The sequence below is a fragment of the Mirounga angustirostris genome, unplaced genomic scaffold (assembly GCF_029215605.1).
Source record: "Mirounga angustirostris isolate CCGP_5_RB_7025 unplaced genomic scaffold, mMirAng1.0.hap1 SCAF_1, whole genome shotgun sequence".
NCBI classification, from domain to species: Eukaryota; Metazoa; Chordata; class Mammalia; order Carnivora; family Phocidae; genus Mirounga; species Mirounga angustirostris.
In genome coordinates this window covers 76,665,912-76,686,367 of record NW_026991709.1, presented here as the reverse complement: position 1 = coordinate 76,686,367, position 20,456 = coordinate 76,665,912, and the positions used below count along the sequence as shown (strand labels likewise).

Here is a 20,456-nt window from a genome sequence, read left to right as displayed (position 1 = left end):
TCTATTGCTTATAACAAAAGAATCTTCTTTGATGCATCCTTCCTCTTAAAGATCAAGAACTAAGGCTCAAAGTACGCTGCTTGCCTAAGGTCAGGGATTAAGTTGGCACCAGAGACCAGACGAAATCCAGGTTAGCTAGTTTCTTTACATATCTGCTGTCTCCTCTAGAGATTTAGCAACCTTGGAAAAAACGAGCTATTCCACATTGCTAAGGTACCCAGTAGGACGTATTATTATTGAGCTCTTTAAAGGCCTATTGGACTTTTACTTCTGGCCATAATTGAGTATCGGAGACCAGAATCTGTCCTTAATAACAAAAAGAAGAAAAAAAAAGGGGGGGGAAGAATCCACATGTTCAACAACCATAAAAAAGAACCAGTTATTCATATGTAACAACATAGGTATATATCAAAAACCGTGTGCCAAGGAAAAGAACCTAGACACAAAAGAATACATGCATACTGTGTGCCTTTATGTATGTGATATTCTATATTTGCACTGTCCAACATGGTAGCCACTAGCCAAATGTGACTATTTAAGTTTAAGTTGATTAAAATTCACTGAAAATAAAAACAAAGATCTATTTCGCCAATCACATTAGTTACATGTGACTAGTGGCTACCATGTTGGACAGTGCAAATATAGAATATTTCCTTCATCAGAGAAAATTCTGTTGGGTAATGCTGTTCTAGAAAATAGATATCTAGTATATAATGACAAAAAGCAAGAGAGTGATTGTCCAGAGTCGGTGGTAAGAGAATTAACCACAAAGGGGCATGAGGGGACTTTTGGGGTAATGGAATATTCTATATTTGGTTGTGGTAGAGGCTACATGGTATGTAATGTGTCAAAACTCCTCAAACTGAACACTTAGAATTAGTAAATTTCATTGTATGTAAATTACACATCAGTAAAGTTGATTCTAAAAGTCAAGTGTTTTATGGAAGTTCTTTTTTAATCACTTGTACTTACGATTAGATGATTTTTGCAATGATATAAACATGTTATTCAGCCACTGAACTGTATTTTGCTTGTCCCTGGGGATGCAGAAACAAATCAACTAGCAAACTCACCCTCAAACTGTTCACAGTCCAGTACAGAAGATGGGGCTTATGCAAAAATTGGTCACATCCACAAAGGAAGTAGCAGTATAAGTACAGATATGAGTCAGGACAGTAGAGGTGGGGGAGCTTCCTTTGACCTGGAGGGATGAGAAAGGCTTCCTGTTCTCTGAAGGATTTTCGAGCTGTGGATACATTCTGGAGGGGGCACAAAATATGATCCAGGGCAGGAGAGCAACCAGGAAAGTATGTAACCAGTGGATGGCATGCATAAAGAAGAGCTGTAGTGAAATAATTCACATGGACATAACTGAGAAAGGTATGTGTTTTAAATACCTGAGTTTGGCAGAGTGCACACTCTCAGACGCTAGGAGCTGGGTAGGAGAAAGTGTCTCTTTCTCTTGTGTTATGTCCAGAATTTCAGGTCATAAATGCTGCTGTTTCCCTCAAGTCTTTATCTTTCTCTTCCTTTTCATGCATATCAAAAGTCATCACAAACAACATCATTCAAACTTGTAGGTCTTGGTCAGAAAGGCAATTGTCTTTTCCTAGGCTTCTGTGTACCTCATTCTATTATAGTCTTTGCCTAAGAGACTTAAGTTGCTGGAAAAGCATGTAACTTGCACACCAAAGAAATAACTTATGTATTTGTAACCTGAGACTCTGGGGGGGTAGGGGAGACAGTTGTAATATTAATACAAGTGGCCATTATGGTAATTATAGTATAATTGTCACTTATTTTCCCAGGTTTTAGATGGTTGTGTGCTTCTGGTGTCCTGTCAAATCTTAGAGAGTTTGCCCTTTTTGCCCTTGGTCAAGGTATCTTTCTGCATTTATTTCTGCAATGCAATAAGACCCATTATTTTTCATGATTATTTATGTAAATTTTTTTGCCATTTAATATCTGTCCTTAGCTAAGTAAATTTAGGATTTTTTTTTACAACAGCTACTGATGTCAAGGCATGCATTTTAAATGTTCTTTTCTATAAATTAGGCTGTAAACATTTTGAAATTAAAAACATGCTAGAAATGTTGGCAAATTGATAACTTATTTGGGGGTCTAGGGCCTCTCCTGGTAATTTAAAATATGTAGACAAGTTCTGCTTATTTCCTAGAAGTAAATAAGTATCAGGCCTGAAAAGAGCACCAGGTCTTGCTATTCCAAATGTGACGCAAGGACCGGCAGCATCAGCATCACGTGGGAGCTTTTTAGAAATACAGAGTCTCAGGCCTTGCCACAGACCTACTGAACCAGAAGACGTGTTAACAAGATATCTAGGTGACTCACAGATGCATTAACATTTGAGAAGCACTGAACCAGAGATCGTTATTTCACCTCTCATTTTATAAATGGGAAAAACAAGGCCCTGTGTGATGGAACAACTTGGCAATGGTCAAAGGAAATTGAGTATTTTCAATTTAAGAACTTTGTATATTCCGGTCACCTGTATTCCAATAGCAGGTCACTTTGTATATTCCGGTCACCTGTATTCCAAGCCAAACACTCTAACTCCAATTAACAGATCTTTAATTAATTGGTAAAATGATCTTCCCTTCAAGTTTCACATTTTGTAGAACAAGCTGTTTGATTTGGCTGGGGCTCAGGCCAGCATGTTTATGAATTTCACAATTCACAGATGTTAGACACTCTCCTGCTAAGTAAGGGAAGAGAATGTCAAGTTTTAAATAGCTTCTCCCTTCTATCCTGGCTGAAGCAACAAATGAAATATTTTTATGAAACACATTTTGAAAACGAGAATTTCTTTTAAGGAAATGTCAAATTTCTCTGAAAAGGACTTTTGATTGTCTCACAACTTTGGCTACTATTAATGTTACCTGTTTGCAGGTGACCTGTGATTAGGGAGTGAGTGGAGGATGTGAACTTGTCATGTTAGTGACGCTTGGGCACACAAACTTTTTTTTTTTTTTCTGCTGGAGTCTATTTTAATTTAGCTTCTGAATCATATTTCATTCAATTTCTAAATCCACAAAACCAGGATAGGTTTACAGCCCGTATTCAGAAAGGAAGTAAATGATTCTGTATGTAGACTTTTCTGATATTATACTCATTTTTGGATATATAAAGAATTTAATGATTTTACTCTAAAGTAGGTCAAGCCAAAGCAAAACCAAAACCAGCGAAAACAATAAACATAATAAGAAAGTGAGACAGACCTATAGAGACTGAAATAAACCAGAATGTTTTCAGTAACAGGCAATTTAAAATAATTTTGTAAGCTTCAAAATAGTCTGAAATAATATAGTAGTATCACTTTAAGAAAATCTTGTGTGTGTGTGTTTGAGGCAGGATATTTAAAAATGAAACACAACCCGATAAAAGGTTATATTCTTCTATTTGGGGCAGGAAAAACTTCTAAGGGATGTGAATGGATACCACTTTTTCTTAGTTGAGACGAAGAGTGAGTTCTAGGTTAAATATAATCAAGGAATTTCCCTGTCTTTGCTATTTGAGATTGTGACCACAACAGGCGGTTGGCTGAAAGGGAGAATGGGGGGAAGGGAGGGGGAGATGAAAAAAAAAACAACCTTCCTAAGCAGCTCTGCTAAAAAAAAAAAAAAAAAAAAAAAAGCTCCAGAAGCAGTTACAGAAGTCCTCAAATCAAATCAGTATGCAGATACAAGGAAACGTTAATTAGCTGGAGCAGGATGGACACTCAGCAGCTCAGTTCTGTTACAAAAGTCCAGTCTGCTGAAATTAAACTCTGATGCCATTCATGCCAGCATCCAATCACCAGAGAGACCAGAGTTCAGAGATGCCTCCAAGTTGCCCACAAGTGTGGCCACTATGCCTCCAGGACTCTAAAGCCGTGGTAGAGGGGGAAGAACAATTTTAGAGAGGATGCCCAGCTGGTAAGAATCAACTGTTTCTGATGTTTGAGTCACTTGACGAATCTCATTGGCTAAAATCGAGAAACGCTCCGCCTCTTTGCAAATGTGTGTGAAGGGGGAAGTGTCTAAACTTCTATGTCTGATAGCATTTGACCCTATTGCTTTTAGCCTCCTGGCTTTATTATCTATATATACACAGGTACATGTGTATAGGTTCTATAAGAGTTCTCCATTTGTTGATTATCAAAGAGAGTTGAAGGAAATGAATTGTGAAACTTCACGGTGTGCTACCCTACAGTACTGTCCTGACCCATACATCCAGCGGTGAGTTGAAACGTGACGTAACTTCTATCGAAACTTAATTGGAGTGCCTTGTGTATTATGAGTGTTTCTGCTGTCTACAAAGAGCAACCGCTCCTTGTTTAGGAGCACAGTGATATTATTTTGGACTTTCTGTGAACTTAAAGTGGTCTCTGGGCATCTTTTCTAATTTTCTTTCTTAGTTCATGTCTGGATCTACAAAGTGACGAAGTTGGAAGATTTCTGTGGTTTCTTAAAAAAATAATTATCACACCATTTGCAGATGTTTGAAATCTGTTATTTGCCTTGCTCAGCACTCACCCACCCAAGAGGAAGAAATTTCATTGGTCAGGGATATAATAATCTATGGACTATCTTCAAGTCAAAATTAACAGGGAGTAATTTTGATTTGTACATTAAAAATAGATGAATAGCCATTGTTATGCCAACAGATTGTGGCTTGTCATTTTGGCTCTAAGAAATATTTTCTTCTTGACTTGTTTCATAACAAACATCATCTTTTGACAAATCTGACTTTTAAAATTTATGATTGTACTGAATTTTATTTATGTTTATAGGAAGGAACATTTGCCTAGCACTAAGAGGGAATATTAGTGAGTGTGCATGATGTGTGTGTATGTGTTTCAAATTAGAGTTTGCTATTTTTAAACTGGTAAATGAAATCTGAACAGTGTTTTTCCAGTCATAAAGTTATGGGAGATATTTAAGTCGTATGTAGCGTGTGATGTTGTTAATTTAACAGCATGAGATTTGATGTTGGAATTTCGTACTTTATTTTATAAGACTAATGAGAGAGGTCCTCTGAGTGTTGAAAATGGTGGGGTTCCAAAGGGGTTAACTTGTCATTCACCACCGAGGCTTGTTGGAAGCTCATACCAGAAGTGGAGTGGGCTTTCTGGGCAGGGCTCAGTTACTGTCACATTGCCTAGGCACTTACGGAAGATGTGTGATCTTTTTTCATTAATATGACTTGTCACCATGTAGGACACTAATGTGGACGATGTAGACTTTGCTCCTCTTCCTGTGAGGTTTCTGGTGGGCTGTCTGAGAAAGCAGAAGCAGAAAAGTAAGGCAGAAAGGTAAATGGTGGAGAAAGAAAAGAGACGGAGAAAAAGGAAAAAAAAAAGAGAGAGAGAGAGGGAGCAAGTCTGTGGTCTTCAGGTTGAAATGAGAAATAATGAATGGTGATCTAATTCCTGTCTTGCTCTCTGCCACGAATCACAATGTTATCATTGGAGGTGGGGGTTGGGTCAATAAAGAGCACAACACCCAACATTTTCTAGTTCTCAAAATAGTTTTCCAGACTCAAAATTTTCTATTCTACTAAAAATCTTTTGAAGTGGTATTCTAAGAGTATAGTTCTCATGAAATATTAGCTGTATAATGCTTCCCTTGAGGACATTTTTTAAAGTAGATACTTGGATCTACCTCAGCTCCAGAAGAAACTTTCTTCTATTGACTAGCAACCCACACGTCAACCTGTACACCCCTGTCTACAGGCATTTCCAGTGATTGATGAGAGAAGCCTGGAAATGTAAATAAATGAGAAAATGGCTTCTCATATTGTCCTAAAAAACCTGTTAATTCATGGAACAAAAATCATCTGTTTTTGACATACTGTAAAATTCAAAATACTAATAGTGCATTGAAATAGTTTAATAAATTGTGTTCGGCAAGATTGTGTACCCTCCATTTGTAATGAAAACTTAACTTGCAAATAAATTAAAGAGCAGAGAAATGTTTGTTGCTGAGCATCTATTCTGTGCAAGGCACTGGAAATAGCAAAATGAGTAAGGTACAGCTATAAGGTTCGTTTATTTAACTCTATGGTACTTATATACTTAATAACAGATACATTTTCCCCAAATATTTTAACTGTTTTGCCACGTATTTTAAAGACTGAATTATTACTATTTTCCTGTCCATACTACTTAGTGAATAAATGAATATGTGGATTATCACTGTAAGAAATCTACGATACTGTGTGTTGTCAGTGTAAGAATAAGTAATATTCTCTTCAATGCCTGGTGAGTGAATGGGTTTGAGTTGCTTTTTCTTAGCAGACAAACCTTGTAGTTCTCAGTTTACAAAATCTATTTTAAGAAAGACCAAATTTAATCATTCCATGATCATAGTCATCTACAGTTAAATTTGTCTTTTTTTCTGACCTTGTCTTTAGAAAAAAGTCATGAAAGGGAATTTTCAAAAAAGGAAAGAACAGGATATCTTGTCATTTTTAACTCCAAGCTACCTTAATGCATGGTTTCCTTTTATCACAGAATAGAATAAATGAGAGATGCTATTATCATTTATTACTGAATGTTAATGCCATTCCCAAAAAGCCAATTTCAAAGTTCTATGATAATCATTCTCTCAGTTAAAATTGGAATTTCGCCCTGTTTTATTTTTCTTTGCACCTAAACATATTGACATACTATACATTTAGTTGTACCCCAGTGTTGATGCTAAGTTAGTCTTTGCAAAAGCTTTTCTGATAATCAAAAGAGCATGAAAACTATAGAGCTAAGATTTCCCCTTTGATGATATTGACCATTACAAAGAAGAAGAAAAGGTGGGGAAAAATCACAAGTCTCGTCATTTCATTGCTAACTTAATTTTAACAAAAATATCGAAGCATAGATGAAATTATGCCAGATCAATAAAGAAGAGCGAATGGGTAGATTACCATTTCCTTAAAAATGAAAAGTATCAGCAGTGAGTTCTGTTTATTTTGTATTAGGTGAAAACTCAAAATGAGTCGAAAATGTAGCATTTTAGAATCTAAATCTCTGTTAGTTTATTGCTGGGTAATAATTTGGGTCTTCTTTCACACTTTAGTTTTTAGAATTGCTATCTAGTTTTTAAAATAGATTTTTAAGCTGAGTAATTCGAAAAGACAGACTAAATCCTTTCAAAATATAATTTTGCAAATAAACCAGTTAATGTGATAAAAATGAATCAAGATCAAATTTTGAAATAATATTATAGCTGAGGGCCAAAAATAAGAGAAAATGCAGCATATTACAATTCGAGCCACTTGCGAGATGATATTGTATTATTTTTGCCAGTCAATCCAAAAAAGCTCAAACTGCTAACATGGTATATGGATGAGTAAGAAGCATTTCCTGTGTAAATTGCATATCGCATATTGATTGTGAATTTTATGCTTTACCAGTTAAAAGGTCAACTTTTTATTAAGTATGCTTTCTAAATATATCCCAAAAGGAAGTGTGGTGACAGAGAACTTCTAGTGGAACATCATTTTGTTTATGAGAGAATATCACAGAAGGGCAGTTGTAGTTCTGTGTTGGGTGTCCTCTACCTGCTTCTCCACGTGCATCCTCCATTCTTCTCCTTCTTGTTCTGTACCTCTGGAAGCTGACTTCTTTTTTTTTTTTTTTTTAATGCTAGATTTGCTAGTCTTTTTTTTAAAGATTTTATTTGTTTATTAGAGAGAGAGCGAGAGAACACACACAAGCAGGGGGAGTGGGAGAGGGAGAAGCAGGCTCCCCGCGGAGCAGGGAGCCCGATGCGGGGCTCGATCCCAGGACCCCGGGATCATGACCTGAGCCGAAGGCAGACGCCCAACCAACTGAGCCACCCAGGCGCCCCCTGGAAGCTGACTTCTAAAGGCCACCCTGACCCTTCCTTTCTCGTCTGGTTTCCTCTTGAGTTAGAAGTGCGTAAGAAAATGTGATGAGCACTGGGTGTTATACGCAACTAATGAATCATTGCACATTATATCAAATCTAATGATGTACTATATGTTGGCTAATTGAATTTAAATTAAAAAAAAAGTAGAGGTGCTTAAGGAGGGAAGTTAGGGTATATGTTTCCCTGGCCACTTCCCTGTTGGGCTTTCTACTAAAGGCTGCAGGTCTTGTCAGGCACCCTTGCCATAGGTCCAGGTGCCTACCCTCCTTTTCTTTCAAGCGTAGAAGTGGTAAGCATTCCCAGCCACTACTAACTCCAAAAACCCATATCCTATCCTTTATGCCTTGGCAAATAGTCCCTTCATTAAACTCTCTACAGTCACTCTTTTTTCAAGTGCTCTTATTCCTGTCAGGATCGTGGCAAGTACAAAAATAAAATACATGCCCACAGTGTTGTCTATGCACATACAAAGTCCTCCAAAATTGATATAACATATAATGATACAACTTCTGATGTAACATAAAGGATGTATCTACTCACTGCAATGAGCAAACCAGCTTTTAGTAAAGCTAATCCATTCATTTTAGCCATCTCCATAATCACTGTTTCTCTATCCATAACAAGCCAACATGCTACAGTCTGTGTATGTTGTTTCTATCAGCACTTGAATTGAAGCAAGGCAGAAGGCAAGAAGAATTAGTTCAAAAAGAAATATGAAAGTACAATTTATCAACGGGGATTAATGTATCCATCAGTTGTAACGAAGAAAAAAAAAAAACCGCTTCAAACCCTTACAATTTTCACGAGAATAAATTCTAAAAGACCGTTATGATCATTTGTGGTTAGTCCAAAGTATGATGCATTATAATTCTAGATGCTACCCCTGGGCTGTAAGTGCATTTAAATGGCAGGGAGGCAGGGAAGTGTGTTGGCTGAGTGCGCATAGAATCTGTCAAAAGATCTGAATAATAGTCTTAACTCCACCACTAACTGATTATATGACCTTCATGAAATCATTTAAGCTATTTAAATAAAAGTTTCCTCATAAAGTAGTTAGGGATTACAACTTCTGATCTACTCTTCACAGCTGGGACGTGGAGAAATTATATAGGAACCCAACACAACTCTGAAATGCATTGCCTTAGTGTATTCCTCAGTTTTCCTATTGTGTGTGTAGCACACCAGAACACTGGGGATTCCTTTCCAGCAATAATTGTGTCCTCATGTGGGTATACCTTAAGTACCATTTTGCCTGATATCATTAAGCGTCTTGGTATGATCTTGGCTTGTCTCTCTCAATGTTTATACTTCACAATTCAGATTGAGAAATCTGAATCCCAGAGGGGTTAAGTGATTTTTTTTTTCCCCCCAAATCACAGAACAAAATAGTAGCAGAACCAGATCTAGAATTTAAGTCTCGTGACCCTGTTCAACGTTATTTCTACCACAGAACATATTATCATTTTATTAGAACTGTACAGAACTTTACTGTTAACGAAGTATTTCTCAGTACCTTATGTATCTGATCCACCTGGGAGGTGAGCTGGTGTGGTAGGCAGAATAATGGCCTCTAAAGATGACCAGGCCCTAATCTCCAGAACCTGTGAATATGTTCTATTACGCAGCAAAGGGGAATTAAGGTTTCAGATGGAATTAAGGCTGCTAATCATCTGATCTTAAAATAGGTAGATTATCTTGGATTACCCATGTGGTTTCAATGTAATCGTGAGAGTCCTTAAAAGTGGAAGTTGGAGGGAGAAAAAGAGTCATTGATGTGATGTGAGAAACGACTCAACAGATTTTGAAGTTGGAAGGGGATCATGCGCCAAGCAAGGCAGGCCCCTCTAGACGCTGGAAAAGGCGAGATGACAGATTTTCCTCTACAGCCTCCAGAAGGAATGCAGCCCTGCCAGCACCTTGGTTTCAGTCCGGTGAGACCAGTGTCAGGCTTCTGACCTACAGAACTCCAAGATGATGCATTTGTATTGGCTTAAGCCACAAGTTTGTGATAACTGGTTACAGCTGCAGTATGAAACTAATTCGCCAAGCAAAGGATTTTTATCCCCAAATTGTAGATATGAAAACTAAAACTATGTTTTGTTTTGATTTGTTTAACTAAAGGATTCCAGGAATTAATTAATTTATTATTTATTTATTTATTTATTTATTTATTATTTCTTGGTGCCGAGTGGGGATAGTAGGAGATATAAGATACAATCCTAGACTCAGGGAATCTAAAGTAGAATTGCATATATAGAAATCATACAAGGAGGTTCAAGGAAGGTTAGGAAGATGCCTGCTTGCTGAAGACTGCCAAGTGCAAAGCGCCCACCCTGGAGGCAGCAAGTTGGAAGGGTGATTCTTATTAGTAGCATCTGTTAATGTTCCTCAACATGCTTTACGTGGTGTTCTATTTCTATTCAAATTGTAGAAGGTAACTGATGCCCAGAACTGTAATGCCCAACTTCAGGTTCAGGAGAACACAGTAACATACATTTTCACTTCTGATGTTGTCAGGAATTCTGAGAGATGTTACATACACAGCCTGAGACTGATCTGATGAGTCTAGGTGGAGCCTTCGGATTGCATTGTAAACAAAAACAAACCATTTTGATTCATGTTGTTCTCAGTCCGCTACTGAAAAAACAGCCCTAGGCCTTCTGATGCTGTAAGTTTCCCAGTTAATTTTAGGTTTACAATTACATTGATACCTTTCTCTGGGAAATGGAGGGTGAGGGGAAGGAATGCAAAACTAGCATTTTTTATCAGGCACCACAGAGGATTCATCTGTTTGCACAGTCAATTTTGAGACCGCTACAGTGAGGCAAACTTGGACCCAGGGTCCCAATAGAAGCTTATAAAAAGGTACCCAATGATATGAACAACACATGCCTTCCTACAGGGAGACCACGTTCTCACTTTACTTAAGAGCCAAATGGATTGTGAGATTAAAGTAGCAATTTTCAATCTGTTTCAAGTCAAGAGAGCCAAGTTTCTGATTAGCTGTTTTGCAGCTCAAATTTGTCCTGACAGAGTTCCTATCTTCTTTAAATAACTCGCCAGGAACAGTCCTCAAGCAACAAGTGATGGATGGATAAAGCACTATAATTATGATCAAAGTCCAAAGACTTCAGTCTATGTAATTATGTACTTCCCAACCTCTGAAAGTCACTTTGTTCCATTTAAAATAGGATGAGAAATGGACATGAGGTGATGTGTACTTATTGGTTAGTCAAGGTTTTGGAAATGACAGTTATTAACCTGTCGGTTTTACCTTAAGCCATAATATTTGGAGGGATAATTTAAATGGAGAGAACTAATTGTCACTCTGTTCTTATTGTTTGCCTTCTATTCTCCTTTTATATCTGAGTCTTTATTACGAATTACCTCTAAATTCAGAAATCATTACAGGAAAGAAAAATTTTGTAAGGCTCAAAATCCCCTTGCCACTTTCAAATTTCCAGTACCTTTTTCTCTTTTTCAAGTGAGCAAACTTAATTTGTCAAGTTGAACAGAAAACACCCTTTCTCACTTTCTATGAACTTGGTTAGCTCTCTTATAATTGAGGGGAAAACCAGCATCACAATAGTATTAAAACTGATAAAAGCATTTTGACTCAAGAAGTACAAAATTGGATGCTGGTATGATACTATAATCAACCATGTGGTTACGTAGGGTGGATTTTTAATGTAAGCTTTTTTACAAATGGTGGTGTAGATTGAAATAAATAATAGAAAACACACAGATTCATGAGAGGGGTAACACTGCAACAGACTTTGCCTTCTAAAGTTAAATATGTTATACCTTAAGATTATTAACTGTATTTAACGTGCTTGCCCTATCATATCCTGACATTTTATCAAAGTGGTCAATTCTTAGAGCTTCCTTAAAAATTCCAAGCTTTGTGGGGTTGCCTGGGTGTTACAGTCGGTTAAGCATCGGACTCCTGATTTCGGCTCAGGTCATGATCTCAGGGTCCTGAGATTGAGCCCTGCGTCAGGCTCTGTGCCGGGCATGGAGCCTGCTTAAGATTCTCCCTCCCCTCTGCCTCCTCCCTCTTAAAATATGTAAAGCTTGGTATTTTTTTAATCTGAAATTCATCATTAGTTTTTCTTCTTTTTTTTTTTTTTCTGGTTCAGCCAAACTTCCATTTTTATGCTTGAATTTAATAATGTCATTTACTTCTTAACTACATAAATAAAATATATTTATCAAAGTTTTCATTGAGAAAAATATCTTCCAACTTTTCTATAATATTGCAACCTCCTCCAAATAGAAAGTGCTAATAAGATGTGTTTCCATTTTATCTTTCTTTTTCACACTTTTCTTATCTCAGGGAATGTACGAAAACTTTGTTAGACAGGGTTTTCAGACTAAATTATGAGCAATCTAAACACTTCCAGTCAAAATGAATTTTTTCAGCATCTTAATTGATACTCTCTGATGTGATAAATCTTTGCACCTGTGTCAATGATTTTTTTTTAAGTATCCTGTAGAGGCTGATGTGGATCTAATTGAGATTTCTTCACTAAAACTTGGCATATTAATAAATCCCTTATCTTCAAGTTAGTGCTGATGAATGTAGGCCATCCTAGGTGTTGCATGTACACTGACATGCTTGCTGCAGAATCTCATGTAGAATCAAGTCTTCTCACTGAGCACAAGCCTTCAGTGTTGTCCTCCCTATGAATTCACTACCAGCCCTTCTATCTGGCATTCCAGGTACCACCTTACCTTCTTACATACAATTTATATACAATTTTTTAAAGATTTTATTTATTTATTTGACAGAGAAAAGAGTGTAAGGGCACAAAGCAGGGAGACAGAGGGAGAGGGAGAAACAGGCTCCCCGCTGAACAGGGAGCCTGACGTGAGGCTCGATCCTAAGACCCCTGGATCATGACCTGAGCTGAAGGCAGTCACGTAACCAACTGAGCCACCCAGGCACCCCTACGATTTTATCTCTAATTCTTGAATCCTTCAGAGCAGTAAGGTAGAAAGCTTGTTATTTTGTGTTTTTGTTTGTTTTCCTCTCTCTACTTTTCTTCTTTCCTTCTTTTTCCTTTCACAGAAGCTCTCTTTGCTTCTTGGGAAGACAGAATATATATGAAAAAGCTAAAAATATCACAAAGCACTTTTTTTTTTAACCAGTCCAAGCTTCTCTCTACAAAAGTGAAATTGGGGCATTTTGTAAACAAAAAAATAAGAAATTGTGACAGTAACATATCCAAAATAAAAACACATGAAACTGACATATAATTTTGGGTTTTATAAGAAAATTGATTTTTTTAGTATCTAGTTTATCTGAGTTGCTAAGCACATTTTTAAAGTTTTGTAAATTAGCTAATATTAAAATAAATTGATAAAACTGCTGGTTTGGGTGACTGGGACTAGAAAGAGAGAAAGGATAATGCTTTAAATAGTTCAACATTGTAAGCTACAAAACTATTCAAAAATGTTCAGTAAATACTTAATCTTAGATTTTGGATATATGACAAGAAATTTAAAAATTCAGAGGTTTTTACTAGTATTTCTACTGTAGCAAAACTGGCTCTAGAATCATCTGAATTAAGTGTGAGGTAAAGAAAGATCGTTGAAGCTCAGGAGGAAACATAAATGTTAGAACACTTTAGGTATTCTCAGATGAAACATTAAGATAAAGGTACTTGTGACTTGATATTAATGATATCAAAAATTATGTATTAGACAAATAACATGTTCCCAACAATAATGGAAGCCAACAAGGAAAAATCTAGAAAAATAGTTGTTTTTTGGTTCCTAATTTTAATATGTGGAAGTTATAATAAAATAACCAATGTTTTATTCATTATATAAATTATATAATAACTTTCAATTTGTCATGTATTTTTTTTTTTGTGCAAAGGAACTGAAGTATGTTTATTGCAATATTGTTTGTAGTAACAAAGGCTGGAAAAACTTAAATTTCCACCAGGAAGAACTGATAAAATAAATTAAGCTATATTCATACAATAGAATACTATTCAATCAAAAGAAAGAATGAGATAAATTTAATAAAAATAAAAATATGTAATGATTTCCAATATAGTTTTTTATTGTTATGTTAATCTGCATACATTACATCATTAGTTTTAGATGTAGTGTTCCATGATTCATTGTTTGTGCATAACACCCAGTGCTCCATGCAGAACGTGCCCTCTTTAATACCCATCACCAGGCTAACCCATCCTCCCCCTCCCTCCCCTCTAGAACTCTCAGTTTGTTTTTCAGAGTCCATTCTCTCTTGATTCGTCTACCCCTCCAATTTCCCCCCTTCATTCTTCCCTCCTGCTATCTTCTTCTTTTTTTTTCTTAACATATATTGCATTATTTGTTTCATAGGTACAGATCTGAGATTCAACAGTCTTACACAATCCACAGTGCTTATCAGAGCACATACCCACCCCAGTGTCTATCACCCAGTCACCCCATCCCTCCCACCCCACCCCCCACTCCAGCAACCCTCAGTTTGTTTCCTGAGATTAAGAATTCCTTATATCAGTGAGGTCATATGATACATGTCTTTCTCTGTTTGACTTGTTTCGCTCAGCATAATCCCCTCCAGTTCCATCCACGTCGTTGCAAATGGCAAGATCTCATTCCTTTTGATGGCTGCATAATATTCCATTGTATATATATACCACCTCTTCTTTATCCATTCATCTGTCGATGGACATCTTGGCTCTTTCCACAGTTTGGCTATTGTGGAGATTGCTGCTATAAACATCAGGGTGCACGTACCCTTTCTGATCCCTACTTTTGTATCTTTGGGGTAAATACCCAGTAGTGCAATTGCTGGATCATATGGTGGCTCTATTTTCAACTTTTTAAGGAACCTCCATACTGTTTTCCAGAGTGGCTGCACCAGCTTGCATTCCCACCAACAGTGTAGGAGGGTTCCCCTTTCTCTGCATCCCCGCCAACATCTGTCATTTCCTGACTTGTTAATTTTAGCCATTCGGACTGGTGTGAGGTGGTATCTCATTGAGGTTTTGATTTGGATTTCCCTGATGCCGAGCGATGTTGAGCACTTTTTCATGTGTCTGTTGGCCATTTGGATGTCTTCTTTGGAAAAATGTCTGTTCATGTCTTCTGCCCATTTCTTGATTGGATTCTTTGTTCTTTGGGTGTTGAGTTTGATAAGTTCTTTATAGATTTTGGATACTAGCCCTTTATCTGATATGTCATTGGCAAATATCTTCTCCCATTCTGTTGATTGTCTTTTGGTTTTGTTGACTGTTTCTTTTGCTGTGCAAAAGCTTTTTATCTGGATGAAGTCCCAAGAGTTCATTTTTGCCCTTGCTTCCCTTGCCTTTGGCGATGTTTCCCAGAAGAAGTTGCTGTGGCTGAGGTTGAAGAGGTTGCTGCCTGTGTTCTCCTTTAGGATTTTGATGGACTCCTGTCTCACATTGAGGTCTTTCAACCATTTTGAGTCTATTTTTGTGTGTGGTGTAAGGAAGTGGTACAGATTCATTCTTCTGCACGTGGCTATCCTATTTTCCCAACACCATTTGTTGAAGAGACTATCTTTTTGCCATTGGACATTCTTTCCTGCTTTGTCAAAGATTAGTTGACCATAGAGTTGAGGGTCCATTTCTGGGCTCTATTCTGTTCCATTGATCTATGTGTCTGTTTTTGTGCCAGTACCATGCTGTCTTGATGATGACAGCTTTGTAATAGAGCTGGAAGTCCGGAATTGTGATGCCACCAGCTTTGCTTTTCTTTTTCAACATTCCTCTGACTATTCGGGGTCTTTTCTGGTTCCATACAAATTTTAGGATTATTTGTTCCATTTCTTTGGAAAAAGTGGATGGTATTTTGATGGGGATTGCATTGAATGTGTAGATTGCTCTAGGTAGCATTGACATCTTCACAATATTTGTTCTTCCAATCCATGAGCATGGAACGTTTTTCCATTTCTTTGGGTCTTCCTCAACTTTTTCATGAGTATTTTATAGTTTTCTGAGGTCAGATCCTTTGCCTCTTTGGTTAGATTTATTCCTAGGCAACTTGTGGTTTGGGGTGCAGTTGTAAATGGGATCGACTCCTTAATTTCTCTTTCTTCTGTCTTGTTGTTGGTGTATAGGAATGCCACTGATTTCTGTGCATTGATTTTATATCCTGCTACTTTACGGAATTCATGTATGATTTCTAGCAGTTTTGGGGTGAAGTCTTTTGGGTTGTCCACATAAAGTATCATATCATCTGCAAAGAGTGAGAGTTTGACTTCTTTGCCGATGTGGATGTCTTTGATTTCTTTTTGTTGTCTGATTGCTGTGGCTAGGACTTCTACTACTATGTTGAATAGCAGTGGTGATAGTGGACATCCCTGCCATGTTCCTGACCTTAGGGGGAAAGCTCTCAGTTTTTGCCCATTGAGAATGAGATTCGCTGTAGGTTTTTCATAGATGGCTTTTATGATATTGAGGTATGTACCCTCTATGCCTATACTCTGAAGAGTTTTGATCAAGAAAGGATGCTGTACTTTGTCAAATGCTTTTTCTGCATCTATTGAGAGGATCATATGATTCTTGTTCTTTCTTTTGTTAATGTATTGTATCACATTGATTGATTTGCGGATGTTGAACCAACCTTGCAACCCAGAGATAAATCCCACTTGGTCGTGGTGAATAATCCTTTTAATGTACTGCTGGATCCTATTGGCTAGTATTTTGGTGAGAATTTTTGCATCCATGTTCATCAAGGATATTGGTCTGTCATTCTCCTTTTTTATGGGGTCTTTGTCTGGTTTTGGGATCAAGGTAATGGTGGCCTCGTAAAATGAGGTTGGAAGTTTTCCTTCCATTTTTATTTTTTGGAACAGTTTAAGAAGAAGAGATATTAATTCTTCTTTAAATGTTTGGTAGAATTCCCCTGGGAAGCCATCTGGCCCTGGGCTTTTGTTTGTTGGGAGATTTTTGATGACTGCTTCAATTTCCTTAGTGGTTATAGGTCTGTTCAGGTTTTCTATTTCTTCCTGGTTCAGTTTTGGTAGTTGATACATCTCTAGGAATGCCTCCATCTCTTCCAGGTTATCTAATTTGCTGGCATAATTTGCTCATAATATGTTCTTATAATTGTTTGTATTTCTTTGGTGTTGGTTGTGATCTCTCCTCTTTCATTCATGATTTTGTTGATTTGGGTCATTTCTCTTTTCTTTTTGATAAGTCTGGCAAGGGTTTTATCAATCTTGTTAATTCTTTCAAAGAATCAGCTCCTAGTTTTGTTGATGTGTTCTACTGTTCTTTTAGTTTCTATTTCATTGATTTCTGCTCTGATCTTTATTATTTCTCTTCTCCTGCTGGGTTTAGGCTTTATTTGCTCTTCTTTCTCCAGCTCCTTTGGGTGTAGGGTTAGGTTGTGTACTTGAGACCTTTCTTGTTTCTTGAGAAAGGCTTGTATTGCTATATACGTTCCTCTTAGGACTGCCTTTACTGCATCCCAAACATTTTGAACAGGTGTGTTTTCATTTTCATTGGTTTCCATGAATTTTTTTAATTCTTCTTTAATTTCCTGGTTGACCCATTCATTCTTTAGTAGGATGCTCTTTAGCCTCCATGTGTTTGAGTTCTTTCCGACTTTCCTCTTGTGATTGTGTTCTAGTTTCAAAGCATTGTGGTCTGAAAAAAGGCAAGGAATGATCCCAATCTTTTGGTATCAGTTGAGACCTGATATGTGACCTAGGATGTGATCGAGTCTGGAGAATGTTCCATGGGCACTAGAGAAGAATGTGTATTCCGTTGCTTTGGGATGGAATGTTCTGAATACGTCTATGAAGTCCATTTGGTCCAGTGTGTCATTTAAAGCCTTTATTTCCTTATTGATCTTTTGCTTAGACAATCTGTCCATTTTAGTGAGGGGGGTGTTAAAGTCCCCCACTATTGTTGTATTGTTGTCAATGTGTTTCTTTGCTTTTGTTATTAATTGCCTTATATAATTGGCTCCTCCCATATTAGGGGCATAGATATTTACAACTGTTAGTTCCTCTTGTTGGATAGACCCTTTAAGTAGGATATAGTGTCCTTCCTCATCTCTTATTACAGTCTTTGGTTTAAAATCTAATTTGTCTGATATAAGGATTGACACACCAGCTTTCTTTTGGTGTCCATTAGCATGGTAAATGGTTGTCCACCCCCTTACTTTCAATCTGGGGGTGTCTTTGGGTCTAAACTGAGTCTCTTGCAGACAGCATATCGATGGGTCTTGTTTTTTAATCCAGTCTGATAGCCTGTGTCTTTTGATTGGGGCATTTAGCCCATTTACATTCAGGGTAACTATTGAAAGATAGGAATTTAGTGCCATTGTATTGCCTGTAAGGTGACTGTTACTGTATATTGTCTGTGTTCCTTTCTGGTCTATGTTGCTTTTAGGGTCTCTCTTTGCTTAGAGGACCCGTTTCAAGATTTCTTGTAGGGCTGGTTTCGTGTTTGCAAATTCCTTTAGTTTTTGTTTTTCCTGGAAGGTTTTTATCTCTCCTTCAATTTTCAGTGACAGCCTAGCTGGCTATAGCATTCTTGGCTGCATATTTTTCTCATTTAGTGCTCTGTGTATATCCTGCCAGTCCTTTCTGGCCTGCCAGGTCTCTGTGGATAGGTCTGTTGCCAACCTAATGTTTCTACCATTGTAGGTTACATATCTCTTCTCCCGAGCTGCTTTCAGGATTTTCTCTTTATCTCTGAGACTGGTAAGTTTTACTATTAGATGTCGGGGTGTTGACCTATTTTTATTGATTTTGAGAGGGGTTCTCTGTGCTTCCTGGATTTTGATGCCTGTTTCCTTCCCCAAATTAGGGAATTTCTCTGCTATAATTTGCTCCTTTATACCTTCTGCCCCTCTCTCTCTTTCTTCTTCTTCTGGGATCCCAAATATTCTAATGTTGTTTTGTCTTATGGTATCGCTTATCTCTCGAATTCTGCCCTCTTGATCCAGTAGTTGTTTATCTCTCTTTTTCTCAGCTTCTTTATTTTCTATCATTTGGTCTTCTATATCACTGATTCTCTCTTCTGCTTCATTTATCCTAGGAGTTAGTGCCCCCATATTTGATTGCACCTCATTAATAGCCTTTTGATTTTGACTTGGTTAGATTTTAGTTCTTTTACTTCTCCAGAAAAGGTTTCTCTAATAACTTCCATGTTTTTTTCAAGCCCAGCTGGTATTTTTAAAGTGATGATTCTGCACTCTAGATCCAACATTGTACTAATGTCTGTATTGAGTAGGTCCCTGGCAGTTGGCACTACCTCTTGTTCTTTTTGTTGAGGTGATTTTTTTCCATCTTGTCATTTTGTCCAGAGGAGAATAGATGAATGAGAGAACAAAATGCTAACAGAGTAACAATGTCCTCAGAAAATATACTCTAAACAAATCAGAAAAGACCTGAAGCAGTGGGAAAAGAAAGAGAATGAGAGAAAAAAGGAAAAAGGGGAAAAAAAAAGATAAAGATAAAAACAAACAAAAACAGAACAAAACAACAAAAAAAACAGAATATGATCAAATATGATCAGGCTGGTATATAGATCAGTGCCACACACTAGATTTTGGGTGTATTTTGGTCTGTTAGAAGAAAGTGCCTCCCAAAATTTTAGAGAAAGAAAAACTTATATATGTACAAAAATAAGGGTTGATATGATGAAGGGATGGAATATGACTGTCAAGATGGAAATTATAAAAAATTTTATAAGGAATTGATAAGAAGTTGTTTGAAAAAAGAAAGAAGAGGATTAAAAAAAAAAAAAGAAAAAGGAGAGAATGTGATCAGGCAGGGGAGTAGAAAAAAAACATACACTAGAGATTTAGGGTATATTTTGATCTGTTAGAAGAAACTATCTCAAAATTTTAAAGAGAGCACAACTTATATATATATGCCAAAAATATGGGTAACTACTATGAAGGGATAGAATATGACTCTAAAAATGAAAAATAAAAATGTTTTTTTTTTTTTTTAAAGGGATCGATAAGGTGTTGGTTGAAAAAGGGAAAAAGAAAAATTCAAAAAAGAATAAAAGACACTTAAAAAAAGAAAAAAAATTAACTTTGAAAGACTACAGAATCATGGTAAAAAAGCCATGGATTCTATGTGCAGTATTCCCCTAGCGCTGGAGTTCTGCCATTCTCATTGATCGGTAAACTTGGTCTTGTCTGGCTGTTCTCTCTGATCTTCTGGGGGAGGGGCCTGTTGCCGTGGTTCCCAGATGTCTTTGCCAGAGGCGGAACTGCCCCGCCCTTGCCCAGTCCAGGCTAAGTAATCTGCTCGGGTTTGTTCTCAGGAGCATTCGTTCCCTGCAAGCTTTCCGTACGTCTTTGGAGGACGAAAGTGAAAATGGCGGCCTCCCAATCCCCGCCTTGGAGTAGCTGAGAACTCGGGGCCCCGCTCCTCAGTGAGCCCCCAGAGAAAAGCCATCAGTCACTCCCGTCTCCCCGGTCTCCGGCCGCATTCCGTGCTCACCCAGCCTGTGACCGCATGTTTCTATCTCTGGCACCCGACCCTGTGTGGAGTCTCCAAACCCCGCATATCCCTGCGGTGTGCTCCCGCACCTCTCCTCCCAGGGGAAGAAG

General features: G+C 37.5%; 1 protein-coding gene across 2 annotated transcripts in view; it reads left to right on the top strand.

Annotated features, from left to right (window-relative positions):
* Window positions 1-3,860: 3,860 nt before the first annotated feature.
* The window catches only part of TP63 (tumor protein p63), a 234,479-nt gene continuing 217,883 nt past the window's right edge, over window positions 3,861-20,456 (top strand). For both annotated transcript variants that reach the window (XM_064581768.1, XM_064581824.1), the window contains exon 1: window positions 3,861-3,932. In XM_064581768.1, coding sequence (XP_064437838.1) covers window positions 3,922-3,932 — 11 coding nt within the window. In that variant the 5' untranslated portion in view covers window positions 3,861-3,921. The remainder of the gene's footprint in view (window positions 3,933-20,456) is intronic.